We start from the raw sequence: 20,446 nt of genomic DNA, 5'->3' as shown, positions 1-20,446 counted from the left end.
AAGCGCACTTCCCTTTTGGTTAGGATCAAAATCTCTTTATATATCGGTGTAGAGAACAATCCAGAAAAGTGTAATGATGCATTCAACATAGGTTAGAGTCCTTATTCCACATTACTGCTACAATATTGATAACAAAAAGTAGAACCGCGTGTAGACTCGTTTCTTGTAGACACTTCATCACCCCAGCTATGTGGCCATTTCCTTCAACTGGGTTATTTATAAACATGAGATGTGTTTAATGATTCGGTGTTTGGACTCAAAGCTTTTAGTCTGAAATGGTCCATTAATGTGTCAACACACAAGCTTCTGAATGAAGTTGACTATAAATCCGTAACGTATTACCAAACGCGCCTCATTAACCCATACCATTCCTGTCCAAAACTGCTAATTGGGAGTTTCAAATTGTCAATTATTTTAACCGGTTTTCGAATTAGTTTTTTTGACGATTTAAGAATTTATTTTTTTCTAAAAAGGAAAGGTCAGTAATTAAACAGTATCAAAGTGGAGTTTTTTTGAGTTGTTATGCCGTGTGCTTTTAGAATATTTGCTGACGTATCTAATATTACGGCGTGCCAATATTGAAGAAATGAAGACAAATCAGGAAGACGTATTATGTCCTTTAAGCAGCCCAGTAAATGGAGTCTGTTATACTTAACAAAGCAGAAAATATTATTTTTCTTGTTCTAAAGAATGGAGGTCAATGCTATAAAAGCTTCTGACGCCACTGCGACCTGTATAGATTTATTGAGACAGGTCCTGGAAATTCTTTCTCGCTCTCAAAGCTTGGGATTTTAAAGAGACTGGCTTCTGTGTGAAGGGCCAGTGCTCTTATAATGATTAATCACCCCCTCTAAGCCCAGATTCTTAAAGTATAGGGCTATTAGGTAGGAGAGCGCTTGGATTTAACCAGTGGTCCCCCAAGGATGAGACTTCTTTTGCGATATAAAGAATACAAAATGTAAGTAAGCGTTTCATAATCTGCACTCCAGAACATACATCTAGAAGTTTTAAAAATATACATTCAAACAAGGTGTTTATTCAATCTGCGGTCATAATTCTAGTGATAACCCTCAATTGGTTTTGGTCAAGCCTCATTAGGTCGAAAACAAGCCTTTGCGAGTACCCTTTTAGTGGTTCCTTCGAATGGTACTGACCAGGTGCTTTTTGCCATAGCATTATGCTCTGCCCCCGTGTCCTCGATCTGAGTTCATTACGAGGAGCAAATTTGGGCTACCCACGGTGGGGCTCTGGGCCTATCAAGAATGTCTTAGCTCCCAGCCTCAGTAGCCTCCTAAGCAGTAACTATAGTATGAGTCATTATTTTTGTATATTTGATTTTCTTTTCTTTTTTTGTTTGAGCAGTTGTTTGTAAATTTTTTGCATATTTTATTGAATAATTTTTTAAATAAACATCAGCTTTTAGGGGATCTGAGGTGAGGGGGCGTATTAGTCCCTTTCCATACATTCTCTTCCCCTGCCATTAATCTGCATAGAGTTTGTATTTCTTAGAAATAATTTAGTTAACTTTTAATAATTGAGTTAACTTCTATTCGCTGCTGACAAAGAGTCCCCCAGGACTCTATAACAGCTGCGAGTCGATGGTGGGCTTTTGGATCCCTTTAATGAAGTATCTAAAAGGCCGTGAAAATCCAAACAGTGTAATTACTGACCATTCTCTTTCATCAAAAATAATGTTAATAATTTTATGAATTAATCATATTTTTTTTATATCCAGGCAGATGAAATTAAATGGAACCGTTTTCCTGGATGAGTGTTTTTGACTTGGTGGCTACTCTCAGGTAAAAATCTTAAAAAAGGAAATCGAGTCTAGAAACGTCCGCCTTAGAGCGTAGTGGATGGGGTGCTCGCCTACCATGCCTTAAGTCCTGGGTTCGGTATCTGTGAGGGTCAACATGAAATATTTGTTTAAAAGGTGTTTTTACCCTGCAATATTTCACTTTCCTCTGATTGGAACCTGCAGCATTAGATCGATCACCTTGCCTTCATAGAGCACATGATAAAAATATACTGCATGTACTTTTCCAATGCATTGATGTATTGGATAACAATTAATCAAATTTAGGTAGTTGTTGCAAACCATAAAAATACTTCAATAATGTATTTTGAGTTGTAATGTAATTAAGTTAATTAATCTGAATTATTTACAAGCTTTAAAAATCACTTACACGTAAAACTAAAAATAATTAATTGGCTCGTATGAAACCACAAAACTCTCAAAATAGTAAAAATTTAAGTTTCTTGTATATAATATTAATTTATTTAAACACAGAAAATCGTACATTTTGTACCACATCAATAATTTTGTAAACATGCCTTATTAAGTAAATTAATTACATTATTTTGATTGGGACTCAATACAAATAATAATATCTTTCATCAGAATTTATCATGGTTTTAATTCAGATGTAATAGTAAACCATGTACAAAATCATATTTATACAAATCAGGGCCTGTATTACAATTGCAAATTGACAGAGTTATCTTCGATTGAATATTGTACAGACGTATAAATATACATATTTTTTTTTATTGAAATTTTCATAAAAATAATAAATAAATTTTCATTTTACTTCATAGACCATTGTAGATACCTCTGTTAACTTTTCATTGTAATCGGGGCTCAGAATATATTTTCTTTTACAATCGGTAATACATTGTACAATAAATCTTCAACAGGAATAAAAACAGTCATTACTGTAGTATTTTTTTGTAGTGGAATTGTGGGATTTTACATTCCCGTGCTAGTTAACGAGCTACTTTGGGAAAGTTGTGTGCATTTCCGATTTTATTTTTGGAAAGTATTTTATTTATACGTCCACTATTTTTGAAATCTTGGAAAGTGTTTTACATTTTTGTCGCTACAGAATTATTTATTGTAGTTTACCGTTTTAGCTAACACCAATCCACACATGTATATATATTCATATTTTTTTGCAATAAATTACCTACGTATTTGAAGAATTTTTCTTGTGTATGTGGGTCAGTGCCTCACATAACCAGACGTCACCGCAACTTGTGTAGATCTATTATCACGGGTTCCTGTAAATAAGTTTTCCCCGTCCAAGCCCAGGTCTGGTCTTTAAAAAGCCCCGCTACTGTGTGGGGAATTTTAAAAAATGAAGAGACACTAATTTATTCAAAGTTTATTTCGATGCATTTTTTTGAGATTTCAGTACGGAAATATTCTGTTTATTTCATGACATAGATTTTTTAAAACAAACAACTAATTATTGATTTATTTATTTTCGGAATTATTCAGTCCATTCAACAATGGCTAACACATTTCCTTATAATACATACAGCATACAGGTACAATAGAAATAAAATACTACTAAAGAAAATCAAAGTTTGGACAAAAAAATAATACTACCTCGAGACATGATCTGGTCGATCTTAGTGATTGTTTTAATCTAGAAAAACTAACAACAAAAAAGTCCAGATCTTGTCTCGAGTTTACAAGGCGACACAATCGGGATATTGGTGCATGCAAGCCGTAGCTTGTGCTGTGGTAATTAAGGAACAAGACAATATTATTTCGCAACCGGCGGATCGTAACTTATGAAAAATACATTTAAAAAATAAGATTTCATGAGGAGAAGTCAGTATTTACATATTTAAATAATTAAAGGAAACGATTGTTTTCATACAACGATAGCTAAGTTTAAATAATGCATTAAAAGTTTTGTTGGGTTTTCGTTGAAGTACTAACACAGTTATGTACCATTAGGTACGGAAAAGGGATTGATAATCATGACAAATCATCTAAAATAAAAAATACATAGCAGAATAGTTTTTTACATGCATAACATATTTATTTTCTTTTCACACATTTTTACAAATTAATTATACATATTTGAATTTAAATCATGCGTCATTTTTATTATTTTTTAGACTAAAGTAAATTCAACAGTCTCAAGACTCTTAAGTCCTATCCATTTTAAAGCGATCTCCCTAGGCGATGAAGTGATTAGGGTCTAGCTTTAGTGAAATGATCTTAGATAACATAAAATTAATTTGATAGCTCGAACGAATGTGAAATGGACATTCCGAATACATTTGTTATAACGTAATTTGAGTAATTATTTTCTTACAGAATACAGATTCCAAATCTGGCATAATGATAGATGAGAATATGGTGTTAGTTTTACGATTAATAAAAAAATATGCATACACATTCTTGCCGGGAATTTTCGAAGCTACAAATTATCTTACACGTACCTGGCAAACCCGCATACCGAAGTATCGACTAAAAAAGCTGACTTTAATCAAAATAGTATCACTTTATATAATATACAGGGGTGTATGTGGGTAATAATTTTACGAAATAATTAATTTACTATTAGTTTTTGTAGAATTGTAATGAATTATTTGTAATTTTTGACTCGGCGATTTATCCCTCCCGCAAGCGTAATTATAAAAGAATGGCATATTTTATTGTTTTATGTATCGATTAGAATGAAAATCAAAAATATATTGATTAGATTCCGCGAACTCAGCAATAGTTATTCCCAGGTATCAAGTATATTTCATGTAGGGTACTTTTCTTATAGATTACACAAAAACCTTTAGAACTATTTCAAAGACGATGGGCGGTGAATATACCTTGAACGAAATTAATATTTAAACCATTAATTTTGTGATTTTTTTATTTTAATATAAACCTTGGCGTTTTATTATTTTATATGCTTTTTATAATTAATTTTAAGACGTGCTATTTAATTTTACTGTGTAATTTTCATTTCATAACTTTAAGTAAAAAGAAACACATGTTATTTTAGTAAATAATTTAAAAAATAAGTTTTTAAAAAGGCAATTGTGCTAAATATGTTAGTAAAGCAATACAAATATTTAAAAGATGGTCATCTTCACTCTTGATACTTGTAAGTAAAGATTTTTTGGCATCCATTTTTTAACATTATTTATATCTCGATATTTTAAGATGTAACTGTTTTTACAACAAAAGATAAATCTAAATAACGATAAATGTTATTATTTTTTATAAAAATACATGGCATAAGTACCTTACCTACTTACATAAGGCACATATATATTTTAGTAAATCGGGGTAGTATGGCAAGAAAAAAAAGAATTAGAATTTTTCGCATGAAGAAAAAGGAATATTATCAAAAGTAAAATATCAGAAAATAGTTTGTTTATTATTTAAGCACAAATGACCATTAAAAAGTAAATGTATGTAGTTAAAAAAAAATGAAGTAAGAAAAACACAGTCGAAATGCAATATTACCCGACTAGTGTGGTATTATGGTATGACTAAAAATTGAGGCGTCCGCTTCTCACAAAAGTTTTTGCAGATACAAAGCTATTTTTTTCTCATTTTCTTGTCCCAAAGAGCACTAACGACCGAGAGTCTCAAAGTTAATATCATTTATGTGCCGCATTAAAATGCGTCCAGGTACGTTGAAACGTCTAGAAATCTCGCGAATAAAGCATTTTTCTGCTTAATATCGTCTACAGCTTTCTGCAGTGCTTCCGCCGTCCATCGTGCTCGAAGATGTTTTGTTTTGTACTGTCGAGGCATTTCAAAATAAATAAAAACACAAAAGCATACAACCCCAACTAACTGTGGCATAATAACCCCAAATAACCACCGCGTGAAATTCTAAACGTCAAAATAAAACGCACGCAAAATGGCATTACAAGCAAAAAGTTGCGAGTCATGGGTCTCATTTTCCAAATTTATTCTGAAAAATTCATCTACAGCGTCTACTTTTGATACAGTGACTATCACAAATGTAGTTTCAAGATACTTTCAGTGATTGTATTTTCAGGTTTACCTTGGGTTTTCAGCTTTAATTCAATAACTGTTTCACGGCGATCGCCATACGGTCCGTTTTCCATAAGTAATGCTATAGTGAATAAATGGACACTTTTGCAACGCCATCCGAGCATAAACTAAGAAATTTTTGCGCGATTTATAGTTGTGCGGCATATTGTCAAACGCGCCATGTTTTTTCCTAGTTGCTATATGTAATAAAACTTTGCGAATTTGATGCAATAAGTATTTAAACTCGTCAGAAAAACCCGTAATCAACGGACAAATGTAGGAGAGTGGAGATAATTTTGAATAACGTAATATTTCGCACACAAATTACTTTATTGTTTTTATTTTTCTATGCCAAATTGAAGGATTACCTACTAATTTATTTTGAAAAGTCACACTCCGTTTATAATTATAATTGAAAATCACAAAGTTAGTGCCACGAAACATCATTATTAATATCCAAAATATTCGTATATTTCATCCCGTATATTTTATAAAATGATTATTCTTTCAAATTAATAGTCTGAATTCATTAACGCGAGACAATGAAATTTATGCATTTTAATAGTACCTACCAACGGCAATTTCGTAAGTGGTATTTGTATGTTAATACAAGCGCCCCCTCGGCCATGTTTCAACCACTAAAACGAACAGTGGAATAGCTTCAATGATAATAGCATACACGACTCATGCTAACAAATTATAATTACTATGCCCAGCCTTTAACGTGTTGCTCAGACCTCATGTTTTATGGAAGTTTGTTTACTTTAAACACACGTGGTAGGCGAGAACGACAACACAGATGATTTATTCATGTTTTATGAAGTTATCAAAATTGTATCGCGCGATTTATATCTCGAGAAAATAGTCAGTATTATCGGCTCAATAATAATTGTTTGCATTCAAATGATAAATGTTCCGATGACGCTGTGATATTTTAACCCGACGCCAACGCTTTCCGAAAACAACATAGCCTAGGTATGCATATTTCAAACAGTAAATTATTAAGATTATCAACTTTGGTATTATAAATATACAATTTATTTGCATAAGTAATACAATTATGTTTATACCAGAATACTAAACGACCACATAAACAGCGTTTTTCAACAATTAGTTACATAGGTAAGATTTTCATTCTTACTCTTTATTTCGGGGAATGAGTGATATAAATCAATATTTTATATTGATCCTGCCAAGAAACGAACCCAGACCTCATGCATGGTAGGTGAACGCGCAAACTATATACTATAAAATGTAATCATCTCTCACATTTTTTTTAAAAATCAAGCAATGATACAGTGTTGTGATAGACTTCCGGTTTCGGTTTCCAGGAAGCCAGCCCATCGATCAGAACAACTCACCGAAGAGAACGAGTGTCGTCAAGCGTAGTGATTTAAAAGATCACAAAACTTCAAAAAAAATCGTAGTGATGATACTTTAAAACGATAAACATTTTTTGGCTTAGTTTGATAGTCCATTGATAAATAAAACAAATATTAAAAAATCAGTGAACTTCCTCATTTGTCTCAAATCTGTCTATATTCTTCGTATTTTTATAATTTTTTTTAACTCGCTACTAAGGTGTTCTAGCCTATAAAAATATTTACACATTTGTCGGTTAACATCAAAAATGGACAAGCATTTTTTCACAAAGAACACTTTTCTGAAACTGATTATTGCTTTTCGACTAAATTGTTATTTAGACTATATGTAGGTCTGACGTAGGTAATAAAAGTATTCTACGTTATTTGATTTGATCGATTAGACTTAGTTTCCGTGTAAAACTTATATATAATTTGGATGTAACTAATTTTGATATATCGGAATGGATTTAACTAGTTTTAATAACATTAATTCGTGGATTTAACCAGTTTTGATCTAATCGGTCATTGAATGTCTGTGTCAGGGTTGTCACTTTTACGAAGTAAAAAATAAATAAAACTAATCGTTTTGAATGTTATTGTGTTATTTAAGTGTTATTGAGTGTTATTGAGTGGATGTTGCCAATTTTGATATAAAATCGAATTTCTGACAGCAATTATTATGGTATAATATTGGATTTTCCCATTTTTGAAATAAGTATTCTATGTAAAACTAAACTTTCAATCGTGTTTCCACAAAAATGTTTTTTTACCAATTTTGATATCCACCGACACATATGTTTATGTAAATAAGTTATATACTCCTAGGTAGTTAGTTTTTGAGGTAGTATTTAATATTACATTACATACGTAGCAGCCTCCAATCATGAGTGTCTTGAAGATGCGGCGGGGGACCGGGTTTAGACACGTGCTGCGGATGCCTCCGGAAAGCTTTTACTCAAGTTGCTTCTTTTTCACATCTGCGGGCTTCTGCTATCCTGGAAGGCCGCTGGTGATAATTTCCCGACAGTATATTCTGTACGTGGGATTGGCGTGGGAGGAGGCTAGAGTGCTAGTTAGCGATCTTCTGGAGGCGTCTGGTGATGTAGAAAAGAAGAAGAAAAAGATCTGCAATATATTTACAAATTCATCTTTTTAATATCAAGAATGATAATAGGACATTGTCTCGTTGCCTCGCATTTATCAAAAATAGGCGTCTTTACTTCGGCAATGTGTCTTTGTGAAAATGACGATGAGACATTAGATCATCTGTTTTTTTACTGTCCCCTCTACGAAAGAAGCGAATTCCTTCAAAATATTTGTGAAGAATATAATACGTTCCCTCTTAACGTAAAATTTTTACTCGCCCAGAATGATTTGGATACTTATTTACTTCTGACTAAATAATCTAAAGGACAAATAATAAAAATATTTGAATTTGTTAAATATTATTTGCCAAATTTATATAATAAGTATAATTGAATGTCCCTCTTTACTTTTGGCCCAAAATTTCATGTTATGTTTACGTTTAATTTAGACGGTAATTATATTTTATTGTCACATAACTCTTTCATACTGATTTTAACTACCTAACATTATATTATATTTTTTCGTGGGTATGGGTTTTTTTTTGTCGTTCACTGAAGCGTATATTCTTTAAATATCTTATTATTGTTTCTAGTTTAAGAGCCAAAATCACTCGCAAACGAGTGGAGGCGTATAAAAAATAAAAATAAAACCCTTGCGGGTCACATACATACAAAAAAATATTTTTACTTTTAAAATTCACATTCTACTGTTAATGATAATATTTTTAACATCTTTTGTAAAAATTGTGTGAGTCTTTTGTTTAGTTTTGTTTGCATTGTATTATTTTAGTCCTTGGTTTATTAGTCTCAACTGCCTCGTTTTAGAAGGTGATAAGTGATAATGATATTTTTATGATATTATCGTGTTGTGTCCATGTTTACTACAATTTTTTTCAAGTTTTAGTTTTTCGTCTACAATTACTTCAGTGGCTAATTTATGAATAAATTCTAAGGATTCTAGTTTAAAGAGTTCAGTTACATTTAATTGCTCAGTTTGTTTAAAAAGTTCTTTAGTTGCTGTTAGATAGGCAAGGTCATGTACTAACTTTAATATTTTATTTTGCTGTCTTTGTAGTAATTTTGATTTCCTGTTACCCACAGTAGTTGCATATAACATATTTTAGTTTTTACATAGACTTTATACATCAGAATTTTTTCCGTTTTTGTAACAAATTTTTTGATTAAAAAAAAAGACTCGATAATGTCGCCACTTTGCTAATTAAATTTTTGATATGAATTGTGTTGTTAGTCCTAAGTATTTAACATGTTCAATGTCAGTTAGTCGTTCATCATTCATGTAAGCATTTACTTCGTGTCATTTTTTTTAGATTCAAAATGGATAATATTGCATTTTTTTCATCAAGTGTAAGTAAGTTTGTCGATTTAGTCAACATATTTAGGTATTTGTTTATGTCATTGTTTGTCAATACGTCTGTTTAATTTTTAAAGAATAGTCCAATGTCATCGGCGTACATAATAATTTTTCCTTTAAATTGTACAGTGATAAGTAAATAATTATTGACTGATGATATTTGGATACTGATTGCAAAGTGGTACAATGCATTTATACCAATTAATGATAGAGCTGATCTGTTCAGAGCAGTGCTTTAGTCGGTAGCCGTAATTGTGGACTCTCGGTACAAGCAGTAAATAATATTATAGATATCAGGATATTTCCCTTTCGCAGGATAATGATGGATAATTACAGCTTTACCCCGAAGCGCTGTTTGATATAATGGCGCCAACGCATATAATTGTTAGCCCATCGCTATATTGATTTTATTTGATTTGTTAGTTATACGGTTGGGTCATGGTTAAGACGTTTCATGGGGAGTTTTGAGTTCAATTCCTACTGAGATGACAACAATTGAATGTGATTTTTATCAAGCCTGGGTGTTTTGTTATTTATATATATGTTACTATAATTTACCGCTGCAATTGGGCTTTTGGCCAGTTAAAATACAATATAAATATATATATATATATATATATATATATATATATATATATATATATAATGGATATTTTCAATTTATAGCTTCTTTGTTAAATAGTTTTTATTCTTGACTAGATTTTTTGTTGACATTAAAATATGTCTGTGTTATTTTGTTGTCCTGTACTTGTTTTTCATATAAAAATATATCCAATTTTATTAAATTTTTATAAAAATATTACCAATTTTTTTAGTTCTTACTCGTACATTTAGTGAAGCAGAAACATTTTGAAAATTATATGTGGTCCTTATAAATTTGTAGAAAATATTTTATTTCGAGTAATGGTTTTATGTCTAGTACCCTGTATTTTATAAAAAATAAAGTTTTTCACGTTGTTTTAAATTATTATTTTTAAATAAGCTAAAAATTACGATGGTAACCATATTATTTATTTTTCGTGCTACGTCAGATAATTTTTCTACAATGATTTTAACCATGCATACGTAGAATAATAAAAAGTCCACAAAAATTAAAATACCCAGTGACCGGTTTCATCGCTTTCGCGACATCTTAGAGACTGGTATCTTTATTAAGGAGTTGAATGTATTTATACTATAAAGGTAAGGATAGAGAATTCAAAGTGATATAAGAGTTAATTAAATAAAATTATTTTTATCTTAAGGGTCATTAATAAGTTTTTTTCGGGTTAACTAATGAGTTGATATAATGCTATTTTAGTGAGTTTAAGTATATTATATCAAGTTAAGAATTAATTTCAAGTTAAAGTATATTACATATATCAACTCATTAGTTGACCCGAAAAAAAATTGTTAACGAAAGCGATAAAACCGGTCACTGGATATTCCAAATTCGTAGATTAAAGTATCACTCGTCTTTTATTTCTATAATAAATTACAATGAACTTCCATAAAGAATTTTCACTTTCAAACTTTAATGTTTTAGTCTATAATTCTGTGGATATATATTTTGAATTACCTGAAAAGAAGATGTTGCACACAATACGATAAATGGTACATAATATTACTCTATCGCGCCATACCTGTACGCAATGTTTGTTAGAAGCGCACTCGGAGGGCATGACGTGCTACTTCAATTGACTTGACGCCAACTGCGAGCCGTTTTACGAACTCGTATTTAAACCTAAAAAATATGAACGGAAACTTGATTTTATACACGAGTACGACAATACGAGTGTATTAATAAATCGTCCAAATCTGCTTTGAATATTTAATACATTTTCAATATTATTCCTGATTTATGAAAACACCTTAGAGTGAGAAAAGTAGACTGTTTTTCTATATCGCTTTTAAAATTAATTTTTGTAATTTTACAGGGGGTAAAATATTTTTTGAAAATATGAACCTACATTTTTGGTCTCTGTTTCTGCTAAGGTGGAGATATATTTAATATGTTTTTCCTTATTTCAGGCGGAGGAGCTTAATGCGTTAGTAGGCAATGCGTTTCGAATGGCTTTCGCAACCCAACTACATCAACCACCCCCAACTGCACCTCCATCACACCCCCACTCCTGGGTATGTTTAAGAAAAATGTCTAAAATCATATATTTTTTATTGATTTATTCGTGGCGTTTGTTTCACTATCAACAAACATAAAAATATCGTAAAATATGTAGATGTATTTTTTTATTATTATAGGAGACATACTCCATAATTTTTATAATTTAATATAATAAAAAACCATACTTAAAACAATAAAGTTTCCAAATTATATTACATGCTCAGAAAAATAACAATATTTAGTATTTATTTTAAATGGCAATAGTAATATTTTAAGGAAAAGAAAACACTATTAAAAGTAATTAAAATATAATTAAAAACATGCTCAAAGCAATTACGAGAAAAATCTGTATTCCGAGTAACCTAAAAAAAACAGATTTAAAAATAATATTGAAAGTACAATAATTAAAATTTGTATAAACGAAACTATTATTATAAAAAAACCGTAATAAAAAGTTATTTTTAATAAGGATATTAATTTATCCATTAAATGCATAAAATGTTTTTAAAGCACATATAAAAATATAAAACAGTTAAAAAGCGATACTAAAAGAAATTACAAGACATGAAATGAAAGTAAGTTTAAAAATAACGATAAAAGAAATAACAAATTACAGTAAGGAAAGTATTTTTTTTAAATAATGCGATACGAAAATAAAATATAAAATAAATAACAAGATGAAAGTAATAAAAATAATAATATTTAAAGTAATTTGAAAAAGATAAAAAAAGCTATATTTAAAATTATCTTTAAAAGTTTAAAAAAGAGTAATACTTATAAAAAAATATTATAAAAGAATTTAACATTTAAATTAAATTTAGTTAAGAAAACAATATTAAAAGTTATAAAGTATCCCAGCAAAGAACTTTATACAAAAGACAAAAACACAATATCAAAAATACACATTCAATGTAATGTCAGAGAAAAAATGGTAATTGCTTATTATAACAAAATCAATGGAAGTTTTGTTCGAAGGTTCTCGACACACTACTCAATACATTATAGAATTGTAATCCTATATGGTATACAGTTAGTTTATATATACATATTTCACAATTGGAATTGATTTTTAAAAATATATTGAAACAAGCGTGATAACATTTCACGTTTTGCTGTTTTTCTTTTTAAACTAAATGGTAAATGGTGAAGATTTGTTTTAAAAAATAGGAGTCATTGTTTTTATTTATTTATTATTACAACTAACGGCCGTAGCCAATTTGTACAAAATTAAAGTTAAGTACAAAGTTATATAATATGAAGAAAACATTGTTAATTGTTATGGTTAAACTCAGTAAAATTAATGTATGGTAAAAAAAAACAATAAAATATTTATAGTAAAAGAGTGAAGTATAGAAGAAAAGTAGTAAAAAAGATATGCGTTTTAGGTTTGTAAATCGTACATAGGTACACATTATTAGGTACACAAATTCAGCATTAATAAAAATAAATAGACATTTATATGAGTATATTATACAAACAGACTGAATCTCCGGTTCATCGGTTATTGTTGCAAAGTCAGTAGTACTTACTTTTTATGTACAACCGAATGAGCATGAACTCATCAGGTAGCAAGTATGACTGCTTGTATATATAATGTTTCAGGGGTCTCAGACTAATTATTTTATTAATTTTTATTTAAAATTAAAGAAAATACGGATTAAAAATCAAATAAAAATATTGCATTTAAATTTTTTCATTGTAATGTCATATATTATCCGATGGATATGTTTTGAATGGTGGAATTATTGTACTAACAAAAAATCAGCTTAAATTAACAAAAATTAAAATACCACTCTACACAACTTTTGAATGCATTGGCTGTAGGGTTAGCGCAGGCAGCAACCATTTTACCTTAATCACAATTTATAGACCAGGTTCTAAAGCACCACCTCGGAAATTTTATTCGGAAATAAAATCTTTACTTGAATGGGCCATCACTCGTACAGAAGTAACATACGTAACTGGAGATCTGAACATTCGTTTCGACCGCAAGACGGATTCAGAATCGGTTCGTTTTAATGCACTTTTAAGTGATTTCGATTGTTCACAAGAAGTAAATACCCCTACACATGATGCGGGAGGTACACTTGATGTTATAATACGACGGAATTGTGATAAAAAAATCACAGTTTTTGTAACAGACATCGGACTTTCAGACCACAGATTAGTGCACTGTAAAATTAATATCCAAAAACCAACACCAACTTACAAAACACTCGCATCAAGGCCATGGAGAAAATTAAATTTAGAACATTTTAAATCCGAACTTCTGACATCGTTGATTGGTCCGGACATTGACCGTCGCTCAAACGACGTCGATCAATTGGTTGGGTTGTACAATGAGGTACTATCTAACCTGATAGACAAACATGCACCATTTACTACGAAAACTATTCGAAAAAGGAAATCTGATGCATGGTTTGACGAAAATTGTCGACTCAAAAAGAAAGAGCTAAGACGTCTAGAACGCAAATACAGAAACACACTGTCAACTTTGGACCGATCAATATGGTTAGATATGCAAGCCTCTTATAGGACATTTATAAAAGAAATAAAATCTAGTTTCTGGTGTACAAAAATCACTGAACAGAAAAAGTCTCCAAAACAACTCTGGCGAAGCCTTCAATCTGTTCGTGGTGACTGTATAGCAGAGACATCTAACACAAGCGCTACTGCCACTGATTTTGCCGACTTTTTTACAAATAAAGTCGAAAAAATCAGACTGGCGTGTAGTTCAGCGAAAAAACCTGTAATTTTAGATAATGCCCTTCAAAAATTCAGTAAATTTGAACCAACGTCTATGAATGAGGTTAAAAAAATTGTTGCGGCATTACCCAACAAACAATGTATATTAGATCCGATGCCAACATGGCTTTTGAAAAAATGCATTAACGTATTAGCTCCATTTTTAACAGATTTATTTAATACATCCATGGAGCGCAGCATTGTTCCGAGAGCCATAAAAAAAGCAAATGTAACTCCACTTTTAAAAAATTCCCAACTAGATGTGGAAGATCTTTCCAGTTTTCGCCCTATTTCAAATCTTCTCATCGTATCAAAAATACTAGAAAAAATAGTTTCTCACAGGCTCGTTAACTATATCGAGCGGAATTCTTTATTTTCGGTAAGGCAATCGGCATACCGACGTTTTCATTCCACGGAGACGGGAGTGATAAGAGTACTGTCTGACATTATAACGTCGGTGGACTCTGGTAATCTGGTGTTGATGGCTCTTCTGGACATGAGTGCTGCATTTGATACTGTAGACCATAATATTTTGCTTGAACGTCTGGAGAAAACTTATGGTATCCGTGATCAGGCACATATGTGGTTCAGTTCATATCTTAATAAAAGAGAATATGCAGTCGTGTTCCAGGGTAAAAGCTCAACCAACTTTCGGGTGTCTACAGGAGTGCCTCAAGGGTCAGTACTCGGACCACTTCTCTATCTCCTTTACACTAAAGATATAGAGAACATTATCAAAGAATGTGGATTGTGGTCGCACTGCTATGCAGATGATACGCAGATTTATTTTTATTGCAAACCAGGCGAGAGAAGTGTGCTTGTCAATTTAATTGATGGATGCATCAAGAAAATAGGAAACTGGATGGCTGAAAACAGACTAACATTAAACCCATCAAAAACTGAACAACTGTGGGTGGCTTCAGCCAGACGACAGAATTTGATCCAGGATACGGCTCTACCCAATGTAGGGAGTGCCGTTTTACCCACCGTTAAACTACTGGGAGTTTTACTCAATTCTGACCTATCTCTTGACGCTCAAATTAGTAGAACGATAAGTTCATGCTTCTACCAGCTGAGACAAATTAAATGCATACGCAAAAATTTGCCGGTTGATGCCGCCCGTCAATTAATAAATGCGTTTGTAGTGTCTAGAGTCGATTATTGTAATGGTATCTATGCAGGTCTACCAATGAACAAAATGACTCGCCTACAATCTGTATTGAATGCCGCAGCGAGACTTATTTTCGGAATCTCTAAGTTCAGTCATATCACTCCACTACTTCGGGAACTACACTGGCTACGTTTTCCACAGAGGGTCGAATACAAACTCTGTTGGCTTATGTATAAGTCACTGCACAACTCGGCTCCGGAATATCTAAGGGAACTATGCATTCCAGATGAACTAGCTGACAGGCGTCTCACGCTTAGATCAGCTACGTCTACGGCGAGAGGAAAAGTTATTATACCTCTACGCAAACAGCGCACTAAATTTGGTGAGCGCGCATTTGCGGTCGCAGGCCCTATGGCATGGAATGCTCTCCCAGCAGAGGTGCGAGGCTGTGAAAGTGAAGTGATGTTTCGGAAAAAACTTAAAACCCACTTGTTCTCTAAATCATTTGAATAAATCCGTAGCACGTGACAACAAAATAAATTATTTTAATCAAATTACAAATTTAAAGCTTCAATTAAATTAACTTAACAGTAGAATCACCATGTAAAGCGCCCTTGAGGTATTTTATTACGAAAATGGCGCTGTATAAGTTATCCACAATAAATAAATAAATTGAATGGATTAACTCTACTATAATGGCAGTGATGTCATATCCGTGCATGTGTATACAAATACTTATATTACGTTTAATTTCAATATTTCTTAAGTATTTATTCATTTATTTGTTCACAGAGAAGCATACATATTTTACAAAAAAAAACGTATCCCTAACTCTACGAGACCAAAGCCCTGTGTTGAGTTGGGATACAAAATAATGGAAAGTGGAAGCATGCACATTATTAAACAGTAAAAAAAATAAAAATTTAAAACGATTACATGATATGGTACAAAATTATTTAAATACAGCATATTGTTAATACTGATAAAAACTGTATTAAATAGGTCCGTTAATAATGGTGGCCTCCGTAGTGTAATGGCTAAGAAGCTTGACTCACTCTCGGAAGGTTCCTGTTGTATGCAAAACATATTATTAATTTATTTATGTATGGGTATTATGTATCAAATTTAGCCTTTGTATTAATTGTAAATATGGCAATTTTATAATGATAATGATTATTTTCTGATGATGGTTTCATCGAAACCTGTTGACGAAAACATTTTTCACAAATTGGGAATAACGTATATATTCAGGAGGGATTTTTGTTATTCATTGCGTAGGGTGCCTTATTTTAAACCATTGTAAAAAATTTATCGCGTTTTATATGTTTTTACAACCGTTGTTGAAAAAAATCCGACATCGTACGAAAAAACTAATAATACCACCTTGGTAATGTTCTTCTAATTAAAAAATGTTTTAAAATGTAAATATATCTTATTCGGTGTTGACACTAGTTTCGTAAACTCTAAAAATATCTCTTTCCAGTCACCATTTTGCCAGGAAATTGCCGCTGAAGCGTTATCCTAACTACATTCCGGAAAGATAACATGTTCTTTAATCGCCTTTATCGGTTCAAAATAGCAGGCCAGTTTTCCTGCCGCCCGAATTTCCCTCTCAATGTTACAAAATGGCGAGTTAAAGCCTAACCGGTCCACTCTTTACCTGGGAGTTTCTGATTGGAAGGAAATCGGCTATAAAGTTTGTAAAGGAAGCCATATTGATAAGGATATATCTATGGCCGCTCCGCATACTGTACCTACTTACGATATCCTAAACAACCTAAATCGTTATGGTAATAGCTGGGCATTCGCAAGCCCAACCTTTACCCTAAACTTTGTGATTTTAGGCTTCTTGTCAGTGAAAATATTTTGTAAATGATTCACCCCAATAAAACTCACCTACCCATTTTAGTTTAGTAATATAAAGTAATAATGATTTTTTTAACAAAAAAATTTGCATATGTATTCGTAATATTCACACAAAACCTTCTAAAAATATTAAGTACCATATACGTATTCGTAATATCTTGCAAACATTGCCTTTCATATATATAGAAGATTTAATACGTAATATAATGTCCTAATTATTATAAATATTAATCTTACTTTTTTTCCATGAGGAGTCCTCAATAAGGACATTGCATAAGATAAATAATTTTATTTTATCTCATTAATGCAAAAAATATTGGTTTTTTTTCTCTCTTTTCCTCCAAGTGGATACTCATTTCGTATTATTCTTTTTATAGCTGAATAAAAGTGAATTTTGCGACATCGCTTTCTTTTTAAATGGTAGTTTGATCTTTAATTTTTTTGTGGTTTTATGGTTATATTCAAGTTGACATTCTTTTTTTTTAATACTGTGTTATTTTAGAATCAGTAATTTTGTGCACGAACGTCAAGGCATAATAAAATTTTATTTGCCTATACATTTTTTTGCACCACAACTGGCCAGGAAACTCAATTACCGTGGTAAATTACAGTACAAAACACCCAGGCTCGAAAAAAATCCCATTTCAATTATTTGTGTTCTCATTTTGATAAAATTCTTTATCATATTATTATGTACGATATATTTCGTTACGTACGCAGTGTACGCACGTAATCTTTTGTGTATCCATCGCCACCCTTATAACACGACATACTTCATATGAGTAAATCATGCTTTATTTTTACTTCGAAAAAAGCATGAGATTCCTTACATAATTTTAGCTGCCTTCATCAAAGTATATAGGAAAATAATACAAGTCTCTCTTTTCTCGCGTTTTATTTCCAGGGCATTCTTGTTTTCCGACTGATTTGGCCTATTTGTGCGTTTATAACGTCGTGTAGCGAGAGGCAGCGGTTTCGTTCGGATATTTCTATGGCGTATATTTTTATGTCTCCAATAGTGAGCCTCTCTAGATAGGCTGAATGTGAGTTTAACGCCACTCGGTTTATTTCCACGGCTGGCATTATTCCCCCAATCTTCCCCGACGTGGAGTGATTTCCTTTTTTCTCTGTCCAAGGAAGGGTTTTAGGGCCTGTCATACGGTTTTACAAGTAATTCGAAGCCGGCCATTAAAGTCTCGAGATGTTTGAGGCGCTGAGATCCAGAGAGACTTAACCGACTTTCGAACCTTTTTTACCAAAATGGCTTCCAAATCATAATATTTATTAAATAGGCATATCCATTGTGGAATAACATGATAACATACATAGTTTCGGAAATCACAGATTCTTCCATCAACGGGTGTAGTAATAAACTAAATATTAATACTCGTATATAAATATAAACAATTTAGATAATTATAATACTACAATGCCAAGACTTCCGGGGGTGATATTCTAAACGCTCTTGCGCTCGTAGAAAACACTTTTATCTCGCGTATTTTGTGTGTAAAAACGCAAGATAAAAGTGTTTTCTACGGCCGCGAGAGTTGTTCAGAATAGCACCGCAGTGGTGCTATTCTGAATCTTCTCTAGAGAGTGATTAGTTTTGGGATTTTATTTTTTTTAATGTGTTTACACTTTGCTTCAAATATTGCCAGGCCGATGATTAAACGTCAAATAAATATGAACACGTGAAATCAAACATAATGGTTTTCATAAAAAAAAATTATTATGGCGACCTTAAGCATTATGCAAAACACTTAATAAGGTTGAATCAACCAAACCATATTAGTTTTTTTCCGTTTTTAAACAAATATTAAGCAAAATGTATTCGCGCGCAAAAAATGAAAATCCCCAAATATATTTCTTTACTACCCCCGCGATAAAATCCATGATAGTACCCCAGATGATAAAGAGCTCTTTCGAGCTGCTGTGCAATGAGTATATTTTCTTGTGCGTCGGTACCGCCATTGATACTTAATTCAAATGCGGTGTGCGAAATATGGTTGGCAAGCAGTCCTATTATTTTTAAAATTTCATTTTTTTTCCATACGAATTTTAAAATTATAATTTTATATTCGAAAACGAGTCGGTACAGTTTTTTTTATTTGATTACTCCGTTTTTCATATTAAATTGACGGCAAATGTCGCTTAAACTCCTACGTCTCTCAGCGCCTCATTTCAGCTATCGCGGAAAGCCTTGTTATGTTTTCGAATTATATCTACGCAATGACTAGCAGAAAAGGAATCGCCCTTACGAGAATTAGCGCGAGTGGATTTATATCCTTTGCTTTATCGTTTCTAGGGATTATTACAATGATTCCATTAGTGTAAATTCAGCTTAGGTACTTATAAAACTGATGACTCATTATGATACATCATATTAACAAAGTGTATATTTTCGTTAGTGTTATTCCGTTAAATTTAAGTACATTATTTATAAATGTATTATTATATTTTTTGTAGAAAACTGTCAATATTATTTTACAAACAGCATATTATATTTTCAACATAAATGAAACGTAAAATTAGATTGGGTATTTGAAAGAGAAAAGCTCGTTTACAATATTAATTACTTGGTGGATACTCGTCCGAGTGTTGCTGAGTTTTTACATTTGGAGAGCTCTTGATAAAGCTGATTTATGTATTGTGTTACAGAAAGAAGTAGCTAACAACCGTAATACGGAGCTATCCAACATGGGAATACGGGCCCCGAATACTATTCCTGGCCTAAGGCATCACTACCCGCATAACTTCCCTGGAAATCATAGGTAAAGTATTAGTAAAATAATTGTTATATTCTAAAAAAAATAGCGTGAGAAAAGTATTTTTTAGTTCTGTGCCTTATAGTGGCGTTTTTTCACAATGAGACGATAGTTTAAACCTTTATTTAGATGCCATTTACCACTGTTTAGTATACAACAGCATTTATCGATTTTACTCCTTGCCAAGTACCTTTCTTTCCCATCCTAATAGTACCTACCTTACATTAAGAT

At 31.8% G+C, this 20,446-nt stretch overlaps 1 protein-coding gene across 6 annotated transcripts in view; it reads left to right on the top strand.

Annotated features, from left to right (window-relative positions):
• The window catches only part of LOC148283830 (EGFR adapter protein-like), a 478,123-nt gene that overhangs the window by 445,205 nt on the left and 12,472 nt on the right, over positions 1 to 20,446 (top strand). For all 6 annotated transcript variants that reach the window (XM_088243131.1, XM_088243132.1, XM_088243134.1 and 3 more), the window contains 2 exons: positions 11,638 to 11,742; positions 20,109 to 20,221. In XM_088243131.1, the coding sequence (XP_088099257.1) occupies positions 11,638 to 11,742; positions 20,109 to 20,221 (218 nt within the window). The remainder of the gene's footprint in view (positions 1 to 11,637; positions 11,743 to 20,108; positions 20,222 to 20,446) is intronic.

Source organism: Micrasema longulum, unplaced genomic scaffold, assembly GCF_059751315.1.
Source record: "Micrasema longulum isolate JH-2025_06_02 unplaced genomic scaffold, ASM5975131v1 h1tg000191l, whole genome shotgun sequence".
NCBI lineage: Eukaryota > Metazoa > Arthropoda > Insecta > Trichoptera > Brachycentridae > Micrasema > Micrasema longulum.
This window is presented reverse-complemented; position numbering and strand designations above follow the sequence as displayed.